The following is a 24,410-nucleotide window of genomic DNA, read 5'->3' on the forward strand; positions in this document are numbered from 1 at the left end:
GTGAGTCTGACCTGCAGTTTCCTTGTACAGACACATAAACATAAAATGATAAACCATCTTACTAAAGTTGAAGTATTGTCAATCTTGTAAAAATACTCATACTTTGCTTTTTCTTTACAGCTGCCTCTCAGAAAAGAAGCTGTTATTCTTGCTAACAGCCTAAGTATATGTGAGTGTCCCAGAATTGAATTTCTACAGCAAAAGTACAAGAATGAGAAGAAAAACTCTCTTGAGCATGAGCTCTTCAGACATGGTAATACAAGTATGCAGTGTTTCTGAACTTTTAAGTTCTAAGTATTCAAATTCATTAATTATTTGCATAATATTTTTGATACTTGGTTTTATCAACCTGGGAGGTTTTCTGAAACCCATTTTATTTAGTGTTTACCAGTGTAGTGATACATGACTTTCTGATTATTATTACTTTAGTCAGGTTGTCAACAAATATTTACTGAGTGATTATTATCAGCAACATCAATAGGATGAGACTCATTCGTTAATCATATTTAATCCATCTTATATGAAATAAACACTTTTCATAATCTGCTTTTGTTCATTAAGTTGTGTCCTAAAAATAAACTTAACATATTTATGTACATGTTATACACAAACACACACACACAATCACCATACAAACCCCAAATTCATAGGAAAGAGAAAAGAGAACTTGGCCTATTTATATGATAATCATTATATAAAGCACTCAGGAAGACAGGCCTTATTTGTCCTTAATTATCAAAATATAAGATGATAAGAAAATCTGGTTATATATCTAAAGTTGGCTAAAGACAAATTGTGAAGTGTGTGGATTGCTTTAAAGTTGCCTTATAGAAGATAAATGTTTGGTATTTTAATTTAGTCACAGTTATTAGTACTTTATTTGCATCTTGAATATATGTAAATAAAAGTACATGAGTCAGTTTGTAGGACACTTCTGGGAGAGGTTCCCAGGTACCCACAGACTGGAGACAAAGACCAGCTCATCATGTCCTCTCTTGCCCCACCCTCTTCCACTTTTCATTCTTCAGTTCCACCAGTATTTATTGAATGCTTACTGGGTATTAGGCACTTGGTTGGTGATAGGGATTTAGTCAATACAGACTAGACAGTTTCTCCGTTATGGTGCTTACAAATAATAATATCCAAATAAATGTAAAATTACAATTATAATAAGAGCTACAAAGATGGAGTATTAATGCATAGTACCAAAGAATGTAAAATAAACAGAATTGATCAGGTCAGGGAGTAAGGGACATCTATTCTTTGGTCTCAACTATTCAACCTTCTAAGGACTGGGTAGTCAGAAATTTGGTTAACTGAAGTCTATAAAAGTAATATTCTAGGTTCCAGACTCTAGCTCTGTTAAGATGATGCATGCTGAACTAAATTATGTGTGTTTTGCAGTCTTTCATTCAGTTAATAATAATCAGAAAATTAAGCAGATTACTGAATCTAGAAAGAACTCCTATTTGAAAAAACCACTTGCTTTTTTTCTCATCCTTCTCCATTCTCATTTAAGAAATATCCATTATAGGGACTTCCCTGGCAGTCCAGTTGTTAATACTTCACCTTCCATTGCAGAGGGTGCTGGTTCCATCCCTGGCCGGGGAGCTGAGATCCCACATGCCTTGTGGCCAACAAACCAAAGCATAAAACAGAAGCAATATTGTAACAAATTCAATAAAGACTTTAACAATAGTCCACATCAAAAAAAATCTTTAAAATAAAAAGAAATATCCATGATGTTTTTCTTGATCCTTCTGGAATATTCTTTCTAAAACAATTAGGTTCTCCCAATTTACATTTCATAACTTGTACATAGTTTTAAAAAGTCATCTGAATACTTTATGCATAGTAATTAGAAGTTGTTTCATAGGATTCAGTGACTCCTAGAGATCCTTAGGATTTAGTGAATTTCAAGGTTCCTTAATATCTAAAGGGAAGAGAAATGTGCATCCATTCAGTAGACATATATTGAGTGCCTCTTATGATCTAAGCTATGTGCTGATGACACAGAGATGAATTTTTACCCAGTTAACAAGAACAACAAGTTTCTTAAATTAATTCATAAAAATATTGATAAATATTGTCTTCTTTCCTTCTTCCTTCTCTGTAAAGCTTTGCTTGATATAATCACAGGAATTCTCTTTTATAAACATTTTATTTATGCAACAAATATTTATTGAGCTTCTATTTTGGATCAAGCAGTGTGCTGTGTGCTTTATGGTGGCAGACAAGATAGCCAGGATCTCTACCTTTACAAAATATACAGTCAAGTCTGGGGCCAATAAGGAAGATGATATGGGAAAATTATTCAAATGAATTAGTGTTAAAACATTTTGTTTTTTCACACTAGGCATCCTCCTGATTACAAAGGTTTTCCTTGGCCAGAGTGTTCAGGCTCATGATCAGGACTCCATCAGTCAAGCCAACTACCCAATGATTAATTCAGTATTCATTCCTCGAAAATATTTACTAAGTATGTCTGCGATGAAGATAAATCTTTTTTCATCTTTCTGAATACAAAATGTTTTCATTTAATACAGATGTTTACAGTTTAACCTCTACCTAACAAAACTTATTAACTTTTTTATAAAAACCTGTTCCTAGCTACTAATGAACTTCTATATTTCTATTTCCTATTTCAGTGACATTTATATATGTGTGCGTGTAGATATTTTATTTTGTAAAAGTTTGTTTTATGTTTTATATACACAGATATATATATATGTATAATATATTATATGTATTTCAAAAAATAGAACCTACCCAACTTTTAACAACAAAAAAGTAATATATTTGTCAAAAACTATATGGCTAAACATTGAATAGAAAAGTGAAAAAGTATGAAAAGGGAAAGGAGATGAATATAACTAAACCCTACTAGTCTGTGTAGTGAAAGGGTGACTAGTATTTATAGAATTAAGAAATTGTCTACAGTGGTGGGAAGATATAAGAGAAAAAAACCTCAATGACATAATATTTGGAACTTACTGAGTTTGTTGTTTATTAATCTATGTAAGGGTGAAAAAATATTAAATATCATTTTGAAGAGTGTTTGTTTTGCTTGTTTTTGTTTTTTATTTTACCCTAGATTCTATCATGGGACAAAGAAACTGTGATTGCAGCATTCGGCAGTACAAGTGGTTTGTCTTTGATCATGACCTTGTTTTGCCTGAATACATCGTAGAATTTGAGTATATTACAGTGGTATGAATTCATTTTTTAAAAATTTTCTTTATTTTTTTGGCTGCGGCGGGTCTTAGTTGCAGCACGCGGAATCATCGTTGAGGCATGCAGGATCTTTCGTTGTGGCACACAGGCTTCTCTCTGTGTGGCACATGGGCTCCGGGCACGAGGGCTCTGTAGCTGTGGTACCTGGGCTTAGTTGCCCCAGGCATGTGGGATCTCCGTTCCCCGACCAGGGATCGAACCCACGTCCCCAGCATTCTATGTTATGGAGACGGCTTCTTTCCTTGAACCGCATTGAACCAACCTCTGCTAGTTTCAAACTTTTCTTCTGCAGTTTCCTCACCTCTCTCAGCCTTCATAGAATTGAAGAGAGTTAGGGCCTTGCTCTGGATTAGGCTTTGGCTTAAGGGAATGTTGTGGCTGGTTTGATCTTCTGTCCAGAGCACTAAATATTTTGCCATATCAGTAATAAGCCTGTTTCACTTTCTTATCATTCATGTGTTCACTGGAATAGTACTTTTAATTTTCTTCAAGAACTTTTCCTTTGCATCCACAGCTTGGCTAACTATTTGGAGCAGGCGGCCTAGCTCTCAGCCTGTCTCAGCATTCAGCATGCCTCCTCACTAGACTTAGTCATTTCTAGCTTTTGATTTAAAATGAGAGGTATGTGACTCGTTCTTTCACGCGAACACTTAGAGGCCATTGTAAGCTTACTAACCGGCCTTATTTATTCATTTATTTATTTTTGCGGTACGCGGGCCTCCGCACTGCTGTGGCCTCTCCCGTTGCGGAGCTCAGGCTCCGGACGCACAGGCTCAGCGGCCATGGCTCATGGGCCCATCCGCTCCACGGCATGTGGGATCTTCGCGGAACGGAGCACGAACCCGTGTCGTCTGCATTGGCAGGCGGACTCTCAAACCACTGCGCCACGTAGGAAGCCCCTAACTGGCCTTATTTTAAGACTGTCTTGTCTCAGGTAATAGAGAGACCCAAAGACAGGGAGAGAGACAGGGAAATGGCTGGTCAGTGGAGTAGTCAGAACACACACAACATTTATTAAGTTCACCATCTTATATGAGCATGGTTTGTGGCACCCCAAAACAATTACAAGAGTAACATCACAGATCACAGATCACCATAACATATATAATAATAATGAAAAAGTGTGAAATATTATGAGAATTACCAAATGTAACACAGAGACATGAAGTGAGCAAAGGCTGTTGGAAAAATAGCACCGATAGACTTGCTTGATGTCTTCAATTTGTAAAAAATGGCAATAAACCAAAACACAATAAAACAAGGTATGCCTATATATAAATATAATATGATTATTCTTTAAAGGACTTAATTTTCAAAACAAATCATTATGACACCTAAATATTTTATCATGCAAATATATTACATGAGTAATATATAACTGTAGTCTCACTGGAAAAGATTCAAACTGTATTGAAGAATATAGAATAAACATGAAAATCTGCTTTCACCTCAATCCCACCACCACTCCCTTTCCTGAAGGCATCCACTGTTAATAGCTTTGTGGGTTTGCTTTCAACCTTTTTTTCTGTGCATTTACACATATGACAACATATACCATTTTACGTAGTAGAGTCAAGTTCTAAGTATTCTGTAAATTTTTTGCCTTTAACAATATGTTTTGGACAAATTTCACTTCAGTACACATAGGTCTATACTTCAGTCTTTTGGTGACTTCATACTATTCAGTAATACTCTGATTTATTTGACTGTTCCCCTGTTGATGAAACATAGGTTGTCTCCAATTTTATTACTACTTAAAACAATATTTCAGTGAGTATCATTGCAGATGCATCTTCCATACAAATATGGAAGTTTTTCTGCAGCACATATTTGTAGAAGAATTGGCTAGTCAAAGGATATATGGATATATGTGTTTTAATTTTGATAGATTTTGCCAGTACTCTTTACAGAAGTTGAACCATTTTATAAATTTCCAACAGTGTGTGACAGTGCTTGTTTCTTTACATCTTTACCAATACAGGTGTTATCAATCTTTTTGTTTATATCTGATGGCCAAAGAAAAGATATTTTATCCTTTCATGTGCTTATAGATTATTTACAGTTTTATGAATCACCTGTTTTATCCTTTGATCATTTTCTATTGGACTCTATCTTTTTCATATTGATTGGAAAAATCTTTATATGCATTCTAGATGTTAATCCTTTATCTTTTATATATATTGCAAATGTTTTCTGTCACTTGTATTTTCATTTTATTTGTAGCAAAAAAAGTATTTGTCATTTTCATTTGTAACTTACAAGTTAATTTTTAAGAGATCAGATCTCTCCATCTTTTCCATTATGGATTCTGAATTTTATGTCTCACTTCGTAAGGCTTATATAAATATTCTCCTTTATTTTCTTCCAATACTAATATAGGTTGTTCTAAAAATTTTAGCCTTTTTTGCTTTTTGGCTGTGTTGGGTCTTAGTTGCAGTACACAGAATCTTCGTTGAGGCACGTGGGATCTTTTGTTGCGGCACACAGGCTCTTCTTTTGTTGCGGTGTGTGGGCTTCTCACTAGTTGTGGCGTGTGGGTTTTCTCTTCTCTAGTTGTGGTATGCAGGTTTTCTCTTCTCTAGTTGTGGCGTGCGGGTTTTCTCTTCTCTAGTTGTGGTGCGCGGGCTCCAGGGAGCATGGGCTCTGTAGTTGTGGCAGGTGGCTCTCTAGTTGAGGTGCCCAGGCTCAGTAGTTGTGGTGCACGGGCTTAGCTGGCCCCACGGCATATGGGATCTTAGTTCCCCAACCAGGGATCAAACCCACTTCCCCTGCACTGGAAGGCAGATTCTTTACCACTGGACCACCAGGGAAGTACCTAAAACTTTTAGCTTTTTAATTCTATCTAGAAATTGTTTTATTCTCTGTGAGGTTGGGGAGGTCAAATAATTTTATCCTTAAAAATGGACCAAGCATCATCTTTTTTACTCTATTTTGAAATATTAGCTATCATTAAAATTATTTTCATATATAAGTGGTCTATTTATAGATTCTTCTATTTCTGTTCCATTGATCTCTCTGTCTAATCTTGGACACCTACCACATTATTTTGGTTATTACAACCTGATGATATGTTTTGATATGTGATAGGGCAAATTCTCTTCCCCTGTCCCCACTTATGTATATTTTTTTAATTCTTGGCTATTCTTGAACATTTTCCTTTCCAAATAAAATTTAGAAACAGTTTGTTAAGTTCTATTTAAAAGTCCTATTAGGATTTGATTGTGATTGTATTGAATTTAAATTTAATTTGGGGCAAACTGACTACTTTGTAGTATTGGGCCTCTCATCCAGGAGCATGATAAGTTATTCCATTTACTCAAGTCCTCTCCAACATTTTCCTTTATATACGTCTTAAACATTTCTTGTTAAGTATAGTTCTGGGCATTTATATTTTATATTGTTATGAAGCGGATTGTATCAGTCAAATATGCTTTCAGCAAAAGACACAGAAATCCAAACAAACAGAAAACAGAATAACTGAAATAACAAGAAGTAGTGAGGCCAAGTCCCTGGCTGTTGTGACTGACTTCAGTGATGTCGGCAAAGACCTCCATCATCCTTCTGCTTTGCCACTTCATGAACTCTTTTAATCGGAATATTCAGTTCTTTCGTCACCTCTGGGAAGTTTCTTTCTCTTAATTCCTTGATCATTTCTTCTCTTCCATTCTCTGTTAAGCCCTCTGGAACCTCTGTTTGTTAAACATTGGACATTCTGAACTGATCCTGCATGTATTTTAATTTTTTTTCTCTTGTATTTACATTTGTTTTTAAATTCTGTGCTCTGGAAGATGTCCTCAATATTAGCTTCCACTTGCTAATTTGATTTGCTGTCATATCCATTTGCTTTCTCAGAACGTTTATTGAATATTTTCTATTTCACTAATTGTTTTTACTTTGACTTCAAAGCATTTACCCTATTCTTTTCTATAGCAGCCTATTCTTTTATAGATGCTTTGTTCTCCCAGATTTTAAAAAATTCTCTTATGGGGACTTCCCTGGTGGTCCAGTGAGTAAGACTCCATGCTCCCAACACAGGAGGCCCAGGTTCGATCCCTGGTTGGGGAACTAGATCCCCCATGCCTGCTGCAACTGAGAGTTTGTGTGCCGCAACTAAAAATCCCGCATGCCGCAATGAAGATCCCGCATGCTGCAACTAGGACCCGGTGCAGCCAAAATAAATAAATAAATATAAAATGAAAAAGTAAAAAAAAAATTCTCTTAGGGACCATTTTGGTTTTTTCTAGACCCATTTCTGTTTGTTCATGTCGTTTTTGCCCATTCATCCACAGTTCTTATGATAATTACTTAGTTGCCTGATAATTACCTAGAGCATCCTCCTGCTATTTTACTTGTTCACTGTGAACGTCAAGTTTCTTGGGATCTGCTCTTTGAAGTGGTTATCTCCTGCGCATATTTTGGCTGCAGGTTACATTTCTGCTCCTATTTGTCTGTCAGTTCAGTCCCTTCTGATTTATATCTCACAATTTTTAGTCTTTTGTTGGTACCCTCTCCACTGTTATAAAATATTTTTAACTTGTCTTTTGCTAGTTTTAGGGAATTTTCAGCAGGAGGACACACCCATTCTTAGCCCACAATTTTAATCTACTCTCATAGATTTCCTAATGTGATACTCATCATAGATATTACTATATAACAGGAACAAAAGTTAATTCATCTTTCCTACATAGCCTATTTCTTTTTCAAAATGATATATACAGCAACCAAATTTTCAACATTTTTAATAAATTTTTTAGGTCAAGTCTCACTCTTTATTTTCTGCATTCAACAATGTTATCCTAGAAGAGAGCAAAAAAAATTCAGAAGGATCAGTATTGTCCCAGGATTTGAAATTTGATGATGAAGTTATAAAAATGGATCCCAGGATCAAGCCCAGACCAAAACTTACTCGCTTGGATGATAAAACAATACTTTCCCTTGCCAAGACTAGCATTTACAGTCATATTGTGGTGAGTATTAAAATTTGGGGACACGAACCTTGAATTTGGTCAGAATCTATCGCATGAAATCTAAAGATATTAAACCACCTATCTGATGATGCCAGGCAGCATGCTGTCCATGCCAGGCATGCTTAAAAGTGCCCAGCCCTTTTCTTCTACTGATCAGTGTTGTCCAGTAGTAATATAATATGAACCACATATGTAATTTTGAATTTTCTATTAGCCACATTTTTAAAGATTTTTAAAATTAAAAGGTAAGATTAATTTTAATAATATATTATAGTTAACTCAATATATCCCGAATATTATCATTTCAACATACAGGCAATATGAAGATTCATTAACAGATAGTTTCATGCTAAGTCTCTGAAACCTGGAGCATATTTTACACTCACAGTACATCTCAGTTCACAGTTCAAGTGCTCAATAGCCCCACGTGGCTAGGGGCTATCATAGAGGACAGTGGAGGTCTAGAGGTAGCCTTGTAATTTGCAAGGAATTTCATTCCTGAATAACAAATAAACTCTCTTTAACTGATTAAGATAGTAAGTTTCAAAACAGTTTCCAGGACCAATCAACATAGAATACAGGAGTTTTATCTTTACAAAATTAATCAACAGAATTTGAGTAACTTATTGAAGCAACTTACTTTACACTGAGGAAATTCTATTGAGATATTAAGCCTCCCTCTATATCTTGACTCTCAATCTGTCCATTTCAAATCTGCTACCATTCTGTCCAAACTCCCTTTATCTCCGACCTAGACTACTTCCATAGGGCTACTACACAACTCCAGGAGGCACCATGCACATTGTATTCTGTTAATGTGCTCTTTGGATGCCATTCACTATATAACTTGACTATAACTCAATACAAGGTGTGTGTGTCTGTGTGTTGGGGGCTGGGGAGGTACATGCCTACTAGAGCTATGCAAAAGAGGCCTTGTCCTGCTTCCGCTTTAAGGCCATAACCCATTCTCCATGTTGAAGCAAGAGGAGTCTTTTCAAATAGAAAGTCTGATTTGTCACCCCTCACTACTCCTATTTGAAATGCTCAAATGATTTTCCATTGTTTTAAAAATAAAACCAGAGTCCTTAATATGGCCTATAAGGTTTTGCATGACCTGGTTCCTGGCCTGTCTATCCACACTCTTCTCATATTACCCCCCCTTTAGCAATCTGTGCTCAGCCTCCTTCTTGTTTTTTAATGTACCCTGTTTGCAGCCACACAGAGCCTCTGCACTTGTACTGTACACCTGCACTGTACTCCTGCATGGAATGTTCTCCCCTGACCCCGTTTCTCCTAGTTAACTCCCACACATATTTTTGATCTATACTTTAGCATTAAATCCTCTTACCTCTAGGTCTAGTTAAGAATCTAAGTAAGATTCCTTTGTCATATGCCTTCCTAAACTATAAATTCCACAAGGGCAGAGATTAGGCTGTTCTTAGTCATTTATATTCCCAGCATGAGGGCAAAAATATAAGATTGTACAGTGTACATTGAACAAAAGGGCCACACCTAAGGGGCAACTTTCAAATAAGAGTAGTATATTTACTACAACAATTTTTTGATGACTGTTGGTAAAATTTCTTTTACTAACAAAATCAGCCTATTGTAACAATTTTCTAAAAGCTGGAAAATAAAGGCATTTTGAGGTAAGGATGCCTTTTTCTAATTTACTCATAAACACTGAGTGGACTAGCATCAACTCTGCCATTATCTAGCACAATACCTAGCACACATGAGATACTCATTAGTTACTTGTTTTAAAACAGAATGTCTTGAGTGGTTCTTAACAAAGAAAGTGGGTTGTTTACTTGAACCTGCAGAAGTAGTAAACAAATTGATATTAACTGATAAATTGATAAGAATACTTAAGAAGACAAATTATTCTTACATGACGCTATCTTTCTATGCATGCACTGAAAGCTAAGGTACAGATAAAAATTCTGAAATGATTTTTATCTTGAAAGTCAATTACTTTGCTCCATCGTTACATTTCTAAATCCATTGTTTATGATGACAGTTTTTTCTCAAGTGATTGTGTGAAACAGAAAGTAAAAAATATTTTTTAAAATAATAAGTGAGGTCAACAGTTTTCAGTCTGCTTCTAAAAATATTTGAAACACTTTTTTAAGAAAGTTTATGGGATTGCGTTGGTTAAACTGTGTTAGCATCATCCACCAAATCTTCAAGTCTAGGAGACTGTCGTTACCTTAGAGGATTATTATTAGAGAGGAAGGAAAACTTCATAACATGATGGCAATATCACCACCTTTATCATAAGTGTGCAGTATACTTATTACAGGAGCAGTCTTCCAGCTGACAGCATGGAAAAATTGTTTCTGAACTATATTGTCAAGATTTCATATTTGAGTAATGAATTCTTGATAATAAAGCTTCAGTAATGAAAGGTTTAATAAATGAATGCGCTCTGATTGGACTGAGCTTATAGAACATGTATTCCTATAGATTTAAAGGGATTAAATAAAAGTTTAAAAAAAAACAGCACCAGAAGGTAGGTCTTTTTTATTATCTTTGGTTTGTGATAAGAAACAGAGGAGAGTTAAGACTTCAGAACACCTTGGGCAGCTTGTGACCTCCACCTGACTGTATTAATTTGGTCAACACGCATAACATAAGAATGGAGGGGCTTTTTCATATTAAATTTGCCTATATTGCTTAAAAGCCAGCAAATTTTCTAGGGTTTCCAGTAAGAATACTAGATATTAGAAGAAGGATATTTAGATATCACACCCTTTGTTCTCCCTTCTTTGTGCCGTTACTGTAAGAGAAACTGAGGGGAGGGTACATACCTCTTATTTTCTTTTCAGTTATCCCCACCAGGTCGAGTTTCATGAGGACATCTATAAAAATAAATAAAATATGTAGAAATAAAAAACCCAGAGTAACATAATTTTATATTCTCTTACAGCACAATTAAATACTGAAACTTAGAGTTGTCAGTTATGTCTGGCTTTTGTACTGGTTTACTCATTTAGCATTTAGTGAGATTTGCTGTATTTTAGGCAATGAAATAAGTATTGGGGGTTCAATGAATAAGTTATTTTCCCTGCCCCAAGGATATTATTTCAGTGGAGGAGACAGATATGGAAACAAATACAGGAAGTTTGGAGTTGCTGGGAGAGGTCCACAGAAAGAGGTGGGTTTTTTGTGGATTTTTGAAGGATATGAGAGATTTCATTGTTTTTGTCTTCCAAGCAGAGGAAATACTTTATCTGTAAGCACATGGTTTTGAAAGATCCTGGTGTCTTCAGGGAACACTGAGGAATTCAGTGTGACTAGAACATAGGGTGTGTGACAGTGGAAGTATAGGTGTAGGTTGGAATACAAAGAAGATACATGAGGCTGTGGATGGAAGAGTAAGAGGTTATAGCCACATCGGGATGGATTTCAGAAGGCAAATTTATAAGTTTACATTCTTTTGTTTAGGGAATAGGCTCTCTGTTTTTAAAGACCCTAACTTTGATAGCTTGTGTTTAGATTTAACTGTGGTCAGACTGGTGGTATAGAAATCCAGTAGAAACTATTGTAGTAGTCCAAAGGACAAATAATAGTCTGAACTAAGGCACTGTAGTGGTGATGGTATGGAGCGGTTGATTTAAGAAACATTTCTAGAATCAAATGTATATAGAAAAGAGGGGAAATGGATGATCAACAATATCTGTTAGATGGTGAAACTCTTAATCAGGATTGAAAATATGGACTGCCAAGCAGATAAGAGAAGATGATGAATTCAATTGTGAACATGTTAAGTGTAAGTTATCTGTAGAATCTGTCATGTGTGACCTGTAAACTAGTCTGCATAAATTGGCCCTTCTTAATTTTAGCAAAGTTTTGATAACTATTTGACATTCAATTGTTTCTCCCTGCCAGGAATTTAGTTATGTCCACAGTATAATAGGGTATAAGATGGTGGTGGTAAGTGAAGAGGGTTGGGAGGTAGATACCTGATTTTATCATGATACCCATTTGTTGTGAATAAGGTGGTCAATTATATTGACATTTTCTTGTGCCACTATTTATTTTGTAGACTATGCATAAATCTTCATTTGATACCATTAACAATGGTATAGTTTAAAGAGAAAAATTATGTAGACATCAGGGTTTCCCCTAAATATAAAAATATAGTAACATTCTTTTTTTTTTTTTTTTTTTTTTGGTACGCGGGCCTCTCACTGTTGTGGCTTCTCCCGTTGCGGAGCACAGGCTCCGGATGCGCCGGCTCAGCGGCCATGGCTCACGGGCCCAGCTGCTCCACGGCATGTGGGATCTTCCCAGACTGGGGCACAAACCCGTGTCCGCTGCATCGGCAGGCGGACTCTCAACCACTGCGCCACCAGGGAAGCCCATAACATTCATTTTTATACAGCCCAGGATCAAATGGGCAGGGAAAATCTGGGCCAAATTCTGATGTAGAAACTGTCTTAGACACTCTCCCAATTCCTTCTTTGATGTTGTGTCTCCCACTTTAACACCCTCAGCCTTTCTTCCTTAGTCCAGTGCCCTCATATGGTTTCCTGTAATCAGGATGTATCCTTGCCATCCTTTTTCTTGCGAGGCGACCTAGCCAATACCCAAAATCTTTAGGGCCTACACTGTTCACTAGCCTGAGAAATAGGTCTGCCCTAATGAATATCACAACAAAATATTTAGCCATTTTCTAAAAAGAATTTCATGCCGATTATTGATAAACTTAGAGCAAGTGGAAGATCAAATTAATCAAGAACCAGATGCAATGCTGCTATTAGAAACTATACCTTTTAAAATCATATTATAAAATCAGACTATACTTTCAAAATTATATTTTTTTCTCATTGGCTCTCTCTTAATGTTATTTAAATAGCTATAATTAGGATATAATCTGTCTTGTTTTTTATTTACATTTTATTTTACTTCAGAGTCTGAATCTACATGGAAACAGCTTGAGTAAATTGAGAGATCTCTCCAAGTTAACAGGACTTCGAAAACTTAATATCAGCTTTAATGAATTTACTTGTTTAGATGATATATACCACCTGGTAAGAACTGTCTTTTTGAAATTATTTAAGTAAAATAAAATTATTAATTTAATGAATAAATTATTTTTGTAATTTAGACCTCATATATACCATATTAACAGCCCAATTCAGGAACAAAACATACATAAACTATATATATAGTATGTTACTTTCTCTAAAATAGGCCTTAGATTTAGATTCTGTTTACAAACCAAATATACACCTGTGGCCATATCTGATTTCTAACTACTTGAAAATAAATGTAAAATTACTCCAGACCTGTTTTTAAAATGGCATTTATAAAGTGTCATTTCCAATTTCTTCTGCTCTTTTTTTCTCACTCTTTTTTTTTCTCCTTATTGTGAGTCTTTATTTCTTCTTCACTTTCTAGTTTACCACTTCACAGCTAATGTTGTCAAGTCTTCCCATCTGTTCATTATCCACATGGTTAGTTCTCTTTCTCTCTGCCTTGTCCTTTCTACCCTCATCACACACATAGATCTTGTTTGATTTGTGTTTGCCTTCTTATAAATCAAGGACAAATACATTAATACACATGTACACCCACGTATGGATCTTATCTGGCTTTTGTTTTCCCTGTTATATGTCCTATAACAAAAATAATTACATATGGGTTCCAGAACTCCAACCCAGCATCCCCTGTTTCCATAGGTCCCAAGTCACTGACATACATTTTCAGAATATATCATCATTCTCAGGTCTTGCTCATTCTCTATCTCCTTGCAACCATGTCAAGGCCCTTGTACTGCTACTTCTGCGACTGTGGTGAGAGTTGCTGCTTTGCTTATTGGCCTTAGATTTTAGTATTAAACCCTCTTCCTTTTTTCTTTTACTAAGCCAAAGTCCTTTTTTTTAAATTGAGGTAACATTGGTTTATGACATTATATAAGTTTATAAAAGTGTGTACAATATTATATTTCAACTTCTGTATATACTACAGTGCTCTCACCACCAAAAGTTTAGTTTCTATGTATCACCATACAGTTGACCACCTTTACCCATTTTGCCCTCCCTCCACCCTACCTCCCCTCTGGTAATCACTACTGTGTTCCTTTTATCTATATGTTTGTTTTTATTTAGTTTGGTTTGTTCATTTATTTTGGTTTTTTTACTCCACATACAAGTGAGATCATACAGTATTTGTCTTTGTCTGACTTATTTCACTTAGCATAATACCCTCCAAGTCCATCCATGTTGTTGAAAATGGCAAGATTTCATCGTTTTTTTTTTTTTTTAACATCTTTATTGGAGTATAATTGCTTTACAATGGTGTGTTAGTTTCTGCTTTATAACAAAGTGAATCAGTTATACATATACATATGTTCCCATATCTCTTCCCTCTTGCGTCTCCCTCCCTCCCACCCTCCCTATCCCACCCCTCCAGGCTGTCACAAAGCACCGAGCCAATATCCTTGTGCCATGCGGCTGCTTCCCACTAGCTATCTACCTTACTACGTTTGTTAGTGTGTATATGTCCATGACTCTCTCTCGCCCCGTCACAGCTCACCCCTCCCCCTCCCCATAACCTCAAGTCCGTTCTCTAGGAGGTCTGCGTCTTTATTCCTGCCTTACCCCTAGGTTCTTCATGACATTTTTTTTTCTTAAATTCCATATATATGTGTTAGCATACGGTATTTGTCTTTTTCTTTCTGACTTACTTCACTGTGTATGACAGACTCTAGGTCTATCCACCTCATTACAAATAGCTCAATTTCGTTTCTTTTTATGGCTGAGTAATATTCCATTGTATATATGTGCCACATCTTCTTTATCCATTCATCCGATGATGGGCACTTAGGTTGTTTCCATCTCCGGGCTATTGTAAATAGAGCTGCAATGAACATTTTGGTACATGACTCTTTTTGAATTTCGGTTTTCTCAGGGTATATGCCCAGTAGTGGGATTGCTGGGTCATATGGTAGTTCTATTTGTAGTTTTTTAAGGAACCTCCATACTGTTCTCCATAGTGGCTGAACCAATTCACATTCCCACCAGCAGTGCAAGAGGGTTCCCTTTTCTCCACACCCTCTCCAGCATTTATTGTTTCTAGATTTTTTGATGATGGCCATTCTGACTGGTGTGAGATGATATCTCATTGTAGTTTTGATTTGCATTTCTCTAATGATTAATGATGTTGAGCATTCTTTCATGTGTTTGTTGGCAGTCTGTATATCTTCTTTGGAGAAATGTCTATTTAGGTCTTCTGCCCATTTTTGGATTGGGTTGTTTGTTTTTTTGTTATTGAGCTGCATGAGCTGCTTGTAAATTTTGGAGATTAATCCTTTGTCAGTTGCTTCATTTGCAAATATTTTCTCCCATTCTGCGGGTTGTCTTTTGGTCTTGTTTATGGTTTCCTTTGCTGTGCAAAAGCTTTGAAGTTTCATTAGGTCCCATTTGTTTATTTTTGTTTTTATTTCCATTTCTCTAGGAGGTGGGTCAAAAAGGACCTTGCTGTGATTTATGTCATAGAGTGTTCTGCCTATGTTTTCCTCTAAGAGTTTGATAGTTTCTGGCCTTATATTTAGATCTTTAATCCATTTTGAGCTTATTTTTGTGTATGGTGTTAGGGAGTGATCTAATCTCATACTTTTACATGTACCTGTCCAGTTTTCCCAGCACCACTTATTGAAGAGGCTGTCCTTTCTCCACTGTACATTCCTGCCACCTTTATCAAAGATAAGGTGTCCATATGTGCATGGGTTTATCTCTGGGCTTTCTATCCTGTTCCATTGATCTATCTTTCTGTTTTTGTGCCAGTACCATACCGTCTTGATAACTGTAGCTTTGTAGTATAGTCTGAAGTCAGGGAGCCTGATTCCTCCAGTTCCTTTTTTTGTTCTCAAGATTGCTTTGGCTATTCGGGGTCTTTTGTGTTTCCATACAAATTGCGAAATTTTTTGTTCTAGTTCTGTGAAAAATGCCAGTGGTAGTTTGATAGGGATTGCATTGAATCTATAGATTGCTTTGGGTAGTAGAGTCATTTTCACAATGTTGATTCTTCCAATCCAAGAACATGGTATATGTCTCCATCTATTTGTATCATCTTTAATTTCTTTCATCAGTGTCTTATAATTTTCTGCATACAGGTCTTTTGTCTCCTTAGGTAGGTTTATTCCTAGATATTTTATTCTTTTTGTTGCAATGGTAAATGAGAGTGTTTTCTTGATTTCACTTTCAGATTTTTCATCATTAGTATATAGGAATGCCAGAGATTTCTGTGCATTAATTTTGTATCCTGCCACTTTACCAAATTCATTGATTAGCTCTAGTAGTTTTCTGGTAGCATCTTTAGGATTCTGTATGTATAGGATCATGTCATCTGCAAACAGTGACAGCTTTACTTCTTCTTTTCCGATTTGGATTCCTTTTATTTCCTTCTCTTCTCTGATTGCTGTGGCTAAAACTTCCAAAACTATGTTGAATAAGAGTGGTGAGAGTGGGCACCCTTGTCTTGTTCCTGATCTTAGTGGAAATGCTTTCAGTTTTTCACCATTGAGGATGATGTTTGCTGTGGGCTTGTCGATTTCATCGTTTTTATGTCTGAGTAATATTCCATTGTATATATGTACCACATCTTCTTTATCCATTCATCTGTTGATGGACAATTGGGTTGCTTCCATATCTTGGCAATTGTAAATAATGATGCTATGAACATAGGGGTGCATATTTTGAATTAGTGTTTTTTGTACTCTTCAGATAAATAGAAGTAGAAAAGCTGGATCATATGGTGGTTCTATTCTTAATTTTTGAAGAATCTCCATACTGTTTTTCATAGTGGCTGCACCAATTTACATTCTCACCAACAGTGTATGAGGGTTTACTTTTCTCCACATCCTCTTTTTAATTCTTGCCTTTTTGATAATAGCTATTCTAATAGGCATGAGGTGATATCTCGTGGTTTTGATTTGTGTTCCCCTAATAATTAGTGATGAACATCTTTTCATGCACCTGTTGGCCATCTGTATGTCTTCTTTGGAAAAAGCTCCTGTGCCCATTTTTAAAATTGGGTTGTTTGGGGTTTTTTTGTTGTTGAGGTGAACAAGTTTTTTAATATATTTTTGGTATCAGCCCCTTATCAGATATATGATTTGCAAATATCTTCTCCAATTCAGTACGTTGTCCTTTCATTTTGTTGATGGTTTCCTTTGCTGTACAGAAGCTTTATAGTTTGGTGTAGTCCCATTTGTTTATTTTTGCTTTTGTTTAGGAGACATATCTAGAAAGACATTGCTAAGACCGACATAAAAGAGCATACTGCCTATATTTCTTCTAGGAATTTTAATGGTGTTGTGAAACTGGACGGCCACATGCAAAATGGATTAAGGACTTAACTGCAAGGCCAAAGTCCTTTTTAATAGAATTCCCTTGGGTTTGATATGCAACTGAGGAAAGAAGGTAGTTTAATAGAGGTCCCAGGACTATATATAAATTTTGGGCATTTTTGTTTAATTTTCTTCTAATGATTTGCTTGCAGTTCCAAAGGTTATAACAAGCATTATAATTTTGCTTAGGCACAGATTTAAAGACTAAACTCTTAAGTCATGCAAGGTGAGTGAGCTTAGCCAGCTGCCCAGCATGTATTTGCAATGTAGCTTTGTTGTTCTTTAATACAAAGATTTCTTTCATCATCATAGCCTCACAGCCTGCTTATTGGATGACTATTACCACAGTTATTTTACAGGTAAGGGAACTGGACAAATTTTATGCCCAAGTGGTATTTTCAAATTTTAGAACTAGTAAAGGTAGCTAGCTAGATATAGACCCCTCAGACATTAAGAATCCAGTGTATAAACATGTCTCTAAAAATGACTGTAAGGATCTTCGGATGTTCAGAGAGAGGAGATACTGTATGTAAAATAAAACACGGATACTGAAAACTACATACTACAAACAAGTGGTTTAGTAAATTATTATAAGGTGAACATGCTTGTTAACTAGCGTCCAGGTCAAGAAATAAAACTTTGCCACCTACAGCATAAACCCCTTCTATATGCCCCATTCCTTCAAGAAATCATTATCCTGACTGCTAATAGTTATCCTCTCCCTGCTCTTTTCCCCCTATAGTTCCATCACCCCAAATGTGTATCCCTAGCACAGAAATTTGGTTTTCCCTTTTTTTTTTTAATGTACTGTATTTTTAAAGTCTCTTTTAAGTTTCCCTTCTATCCCCTTCTGCTCCCCACTGTTTATCTGTAGAAATACTTGGACCTTCAAAACCAGAGTTTACCACAGTCCAGACCCTGCCAATTTGCTTACCTATGATACACCCTACATGCCCTCCACCCTCCAGATTTCCTACAAATTGGCAACTGGATCCAGAGATTGGATCAGACTCTGGTTCCATTCCTCTGGCGAGACTACAGGGACACATAATGTCTAGTTGTCTCACTTTTCTGATTCTAGGAGCCATTATTAATGCCTGTATCTTTTAATTCATTGGAGATTACAAAATAGCAACATTCTTATTCTAGAATTTCTTTTTCATTTATTAATTGGAACACTTTTACATAGAGACGTTTCCCCTTATCTATTATTTGGATACCCAGTAGGACTATTCATATAGAAAATGCAGAATAGATGTTTATTTGCTTTTATTTACCAACTTTGAAGATAATGAATTAGTTCCTTACGAATTCCCAAAGATAAGCAATACTTTTTTAGTTTTAATATCATTAGGAATGCAAGGACTTAAACATATTTGATGATATTCAATTTACTGCAATTACTATCATGATTGAAGCTCAAATTTTCTCATCCTTAGCCAGTGGAAGCATCATAAGGTTAGCTCCTTTTGCCATGACCCTAGTAGTCTGTGATAGCTTCTTTGCCACCTGGTATGAAAGATGTTCCATACACATTTTATGTATTTTTCTGTTGCAGACATGGGATCAACTATTTCTTCAAGGAGCCCTGGTTTCTTTTAGAGAAGTGGTATTTAAGGGCCACAATCTGGGTTGGTCATTGTTTCTAGGTCTTTCCATTGGACAGAATTTGTTGTGGGGGAGGGGTGTGTGTGTGTGTGTGTGTGTGTGTGTGTGTGTGTGTGTGTGTGTGGTATATGTGCAAGTAAAACTAACCTCATGAATTTATATTGATGCTTCCAATTCGAATTTAAGACTGCAAATCATTTAACTTAACCTTTCTCTGTTACTTACATCTATATCTTTTTTTCCCACACCAATAATCCTGATTCTCAGGGATACAAGGTGATAGTATTAGGATATTTAATAATCACTCATTTGTTTTATCCCCTATTACACACACAAAAGTCTCAGAATGATAGCGCTAATACTCTCATCAACATGTTACTGGAAAGATTTTTTTAAAATTTTGTGTATGTTCTTTTCATTCTTCTCTATTTTAAAAAATAATTAAAATTATCATACTATATCTACTTTGTTAGAGCATGTAGCCCTTACATTCTGTACACTCTCCCTTTTAGTTCATTGGTAATTGTGTATTTAATTCTTATCACCAGTTCTTAGGGTGGTATCAAACATTTTGATTGTCTGAAAAATATTCTATTATAGATTCCTCAGGAAGGGCTTATGGAAACAGTATCCCTTCGGTTACTGAATGTTGATAATAATTTATCTATGTCCTTTATACTTGAAAGGCAGTTTTGTTAGATATAAAATCCTTGGCTCACAATTTCTTTTCTTGGGCATCTTAAATGTTATTTCATTTTCTTCTGGCATAAAGTGTTGCGGTAGAAAAGTCTGATGAGAATGTATAATTTTTTCCCTTGTAAGTCACAGGCTTCGTTGTTCTGGGTCAATATTTCGGATTCACAGTATGCTTTTCCAAAATGTAGATTAAAATCATTTTTTCTTTTATTTTTTTGAACTGGAGGTTTTTAGCAATTTTTCTGTTTCCTTTCTTTGGTTCTCTTCTTTAGGAACTCCCATTATCCATATGTTGAATCTTTACCTATCTTCACTATTTGTCACTTTCTCTTGAGTCCTTTTTATCTCTCCATTTAGATTTTAAATTGATTTGATTTTTTAAATTTTCATCTTTTTCACCTTCTATTTATCTTAAGGCATTATTTGTTGTGTTTACGTCTTTTGTCTTTGACTAGTTTAATCTTCATTTCTGAAATGGTTTTATTATTTTATTTCGAATTCTTTTCTGGGTTCTTTCATCTCATTTCTGAGTTTTTCTAATCCAGATTTATGTTGTTATTTTGTGTCTTGTATCATTCTTAAATCTTTTTGCTTTTTCTGAAATAATAGGTTTATGGTTATGATATGTTTCTTGGGCATATATTTCTGGTATACTTTTATTGCCTGCAGCAATATAGCAATATTTCTCTCTCTCTGTCTTACACACACACACACACACACACACACACACAGCTTTATCTGGGATTTGACCTTAATACTTTTTTGCTGCTCATTTTCCAGTGAAATTAGTTCTTAACTTTTAAAACAAAAGTGGGGTTTGGGAAAGCTTTTCTAATTTCACAGATCTCCCTCTTCTGCTGTTTATGTGTACTGTTTAAAAACTGTAGCACTTACTTTCTGAAATTTCCTGGCTCTATTCCCTTCTTCCACTTCAGTTTGAACTTTCTCTTTTATTTGCCTTTTTTGTCCTTATCCTGTTTAATTTTTATTTAGCCCAGCAGTTTCTTCTCCAAGAAAGATTCAGTTCTGTAAGGGGGCCCGGGTGGGGCAGTTTGAAGATTCGTAGGGGCTAGACTGCTCCATCCCCTTCAGACCTTTTTACTGTAGGTCCCATGCACTCACCTGGTATCAAAGAGGGCAAAACTCCTCCCACTTTCAACTGCTGTATTCAGTTGGCCCTCATACCTTCCACTGAATATTGGTTGGCTATTTTGGGGCTCTCTTATTCTCAGGTCCCTCAGAGGCTGCCCTGATGCTTCCTTCTTCCTCTCACATAGACCTGGACACCATGTAGGTCTTGTGGTTGTTGGTGGTTTATCCCCACCAACTTCTTTGAGACTTATGGGGCTACCTTGTTATGTAGCTTTGTTATAAATGTTGTCCATAGAATTTTGGTTTTATTTTTAACTCTCTTTTTATGTGGGGATTCAGAGAGATTGAACACCTATGCTGCATAGGCTCTATATTCTACAGTAATCTACTTTGTATGTGTGTTTAATATTAATTATATTTATCTCAGCATCATAAAAGGCTATGATCTAATTTAATCACTCACCTATTATTCCTATTGTCTTCTAAGTTTTTTAATTTGCCTCTCATTTTTACTGTCATTTTCCTTAAGTGTGTCTCTAACATGGAGAGTTTCCATACCCATCTTGCATGCTAGGCATTAGTTATACTAGGTTGCAGAAAGCAAACATATTGTTACTATGTGTTCATAGTAAGTCAAAATACCCAATCTGTGACTGTTTATATAATGAAAGACCTGGGCTTCATAAATGGTGGAAATACACTATACAGTTTTTGTAGCGTTTTTAAAAATCTAAATAAGATATCCACATAAGGTAAATTGAAAGGGCATAAGCTGTATGCCTGTCATTCACTCACCTGAACTATCAGAAAAGGAGAATATCCAAGCAAAATGAATAGGAACAGATTTATTTTTCTCTGAAAATAGTTACACCATAGTCAGAATTGGCCAAGGAAAGACAAATATGTATGGCTATCTGCAACTTTCATAGATTATGGGCCTAATTTTTTATGGAAATAGTACTTCTGTCTTATCTTTTCCAATTAGAAATTTATTGTTAAAGTGTTTCTAATGCCTTGAGACAGCTAATCTACATTTAGAGATTGAACTATTACCCCTAAAATATTTTAAAGAGGTCTTGTGGGTTTTAATTTTTGTAAGTTGGGCTACATTGTACTGTAACTTACAAAAGATTTAAACTGAAGCACAAGAAATGTTAAAACACAAAACTCTGCTACAAAACTGAAAATATTATCCCTTGAATATTTATGGAGTATATGGAGTCTGTTTTATATTCTGGGAATATAAAAAAGTGCAGATCCCACCCCTATTTTCAAGGAAAGAAGGCAGTTATCTTTATATGATGAATGATTCACAAATGCTAGTCTGCATGCAAGTGCCGGAATTTGGGACAAGTTTTTAACCACTTTTTGATGAAAAATAGGAGAAGATGGGCCATATAGTAGATTTTTATAAATCTAAATTAATTTAATTTAAAATACTGTTCTAAGATTATATCCTTAATACTTTTTTACTGCCAAATATCCTTTTGTTCAAGAAATTATAATCATAGTAAATTATAGGATTTATTTTTACTATGCTTACTTATGGAGATTAAAAAGTCAGTAACACTATTTGATTTCCAGAAATTTTTTAGATTTTAATGATCTGAACACTCAACTCTTGAAACCTGAGTCACTATAATAGACGCTATTCCAACAATATGAACTATGCGTTATATAAGCAGTGACTAATTCTATGGTGAATTCAAACAATTGTTTGTTTTAAACTGTAAAGAAATCAAGTTTATTTTTAATTTATAGTAATATTATTTTTATTTTAAAAAACATGTTGCAAAATATTTTCTTCAAGTACTCTTTATCTCTTTCTTGTTCTGGGTCTGAGTTCGTATATACTTTAAAAGAAAATTTTGTTTGCAACAAATAGAAGTAACAAATTAAAGTCTTAAAGACTTCTTACAAATATGTAAAATAAAGATCTGAATATATAAATGGCCAAAGATGAGAAACACAACAAACAAACAAAATTTTTAAATGTCTAATATAAACACATGGAAAAGATGTGCAACTTCACTGATAATAATATAAATTAAAATAAGGCGGGTGGGTTGGTGGGTATTTAAGGAAACGAGCATTCTCAAATTCCATTGCTGGAAGAAAAAACTGGTACAAACTTCCTTAAAACTATTTGGCAACATTTATCAAGAGTCTTAACAATACAGAAATCCATAAAACCAGTAATCTTATTCCTAAAAACCTTTTCTGAAAGTATATTGGCGTCTCGGTTAAAGTATTATGACCACGGACATTTGTTGCAGTGTTGACAACAATTAGAAGCCACATAATTGTCCATAATGAAATGTTTAAAACAATACTAATAATTCACATATTAGAATACTATGCAATCATGAAAAATCATTTTTAAAAATAAATTTATTTATTTAGTTTTGGTGGCATTGGGCCTTGGTTGCTGTGCGCAGGCTTTCTCTAGTTGCGGCGAGCAGGGCCTACTCTTCATTGCAGTGTGTGGGCTTCTCACTGCAGCGGCCTCTCTTGTCATGGAGCATGGGCTCTAGGTGCATGGGCTTCTGTAGTTGTGGCATGTGGGCTCAGTAGTTGTGGCTCGTGGGCTCTAGACTGAAGGCTCAGTAGTTGTGACACATGGGCTTAGTTGCTCCACGGCATGTGGGATCTTCCCAGATCAGGGGTAGAACCCATGTCCCCCACATTGGCAGGCGGACTCTAAACCACTGTGTCACCAGGGAAGCCCCATGAAAAATCATTTTGAAGAATACTTAATGGTGTGTGAATATGTTAGAAGGGTACAAAATTCTATATAACAGAATAATATGTTTTATATAAGAAAAAATATAGGGCTTCCCTGGTGGCGCAGTGGTTGAGAGTCTGCCTGCCGATGCAGGGGACACGGGTTCGTGCCCCGGTCCTGGAGGATCCCACATGCCGCGGAGTGGCTGGGCCCGTGAGCCATGGCCGCTGAGCCTGCACGTCCGGAGCCTGTGCTCTGCAATGGGAGAGGCCACAGCAGTGAGAGGCCGGCGTACCGCAAAAAAAAAAAAAAAAAAAAAAAAAAAAAATCATGTACTTCTAAAAAAGGAAATTATCGAATGGAATAGATTTAGTTTCTGCCTCTGAAGACGAAACTTTTTTAACCAGGCCATGAGTTCAATTGTATAAACTAGAAGCCTAGATATAAGAAATGTAATTCTTTGTTTGTTGGAGACAATTATCTTGCCAGTTTCTCTTTTCCTTCTCCTCCATGAAAACAAACATTGCCACTCTATGTTAAAAGGCTGAAGTGAGAATTAAGAGAAAATGACTAGGAAAATATGTACATTGATACCATTGCTGCAGTATAACTAGTGTTTGGGTTTTCTGTGAGGATTACCAAAAAAGCACGTAAAATACTTAGAGAATCAGAGAGAAAAGAACTATGTAAATACAAACCGTGATCCTTCTAGCATCACTTCTATTTGTAT

At 35.7% G+C, this 24,410-nt stretch overlaps 2 protein-coding genes across 3 annotated transcripts in view; one reads left to right on the plus strand and one right to left on the minus strand.

The window, feature by feature from the left end:
- RTN1 (reticulon 1) overlaps nucleotides 1-24,410 on the minus strand; it is a 413,685-nt gene that overhangs the window by 313,541 nt on the left and 75,734 nt on the right. For both annotated transcript variants that reach the window (XM_049706380.1, XM_049706379.1), the window contains one exon: nucleotides 11,012-11,062. In XM_049706380.1, the coding sequence (XP_049562337.1) occupies nucleotides 11,012-11,062 (51 nt within the window). The remainder of the gene's footprint in view (nucleotides 1-11,011; nucleotides 11,063-24,410) is intronic.
- LRRC9 (leucine rich repeat containing 9) overlaps nucleotides 1-24,410 on the plus strand; it is a 114,428-nt gene that overhangs the window by 40,279 nt on the left and 49,739 nt on the right. Inside the window, exons 13-17 of the mRNA XM_049706427.1 lie at nucleotides 121-253; nucleotides 2,357-2,479; nucleotides 3,095-3,210; nucleotides 7,989-8,201; nucleotides 13,118-13,237. Of these exons, the coding sequence (XP_049562384.1) occupies nucleotides 121-253; nucleotides 2,357-2,479; nucleotides 3,095-3,210; nucleotides 7,989-8,201; nucleotides 13,118-13,237 (705 nt within the window). The remainder of the gene's footprint in view (nucleotides 1-120; nucleotides 254-2,356; nucleotides 2,480-3,094; nucleotides 3,211-7,988; nucleotides 8,202-13,117; nucleotides 13,238-24,410) is intronic.

Source organism: Orcinus orca, chromosome 2 (genome assembly GCF_937001465.1).
Source record: "Orcinus orca chromosome 2, mOrcOrc1.1, whole genome shotgun sequence".
Taxonomy (NCBI): Eukaryota; Metazoa; Chordata; class Mammalia; order Artiodactyla; family Delphinidae; genus Orcinus; species Orcinus orca.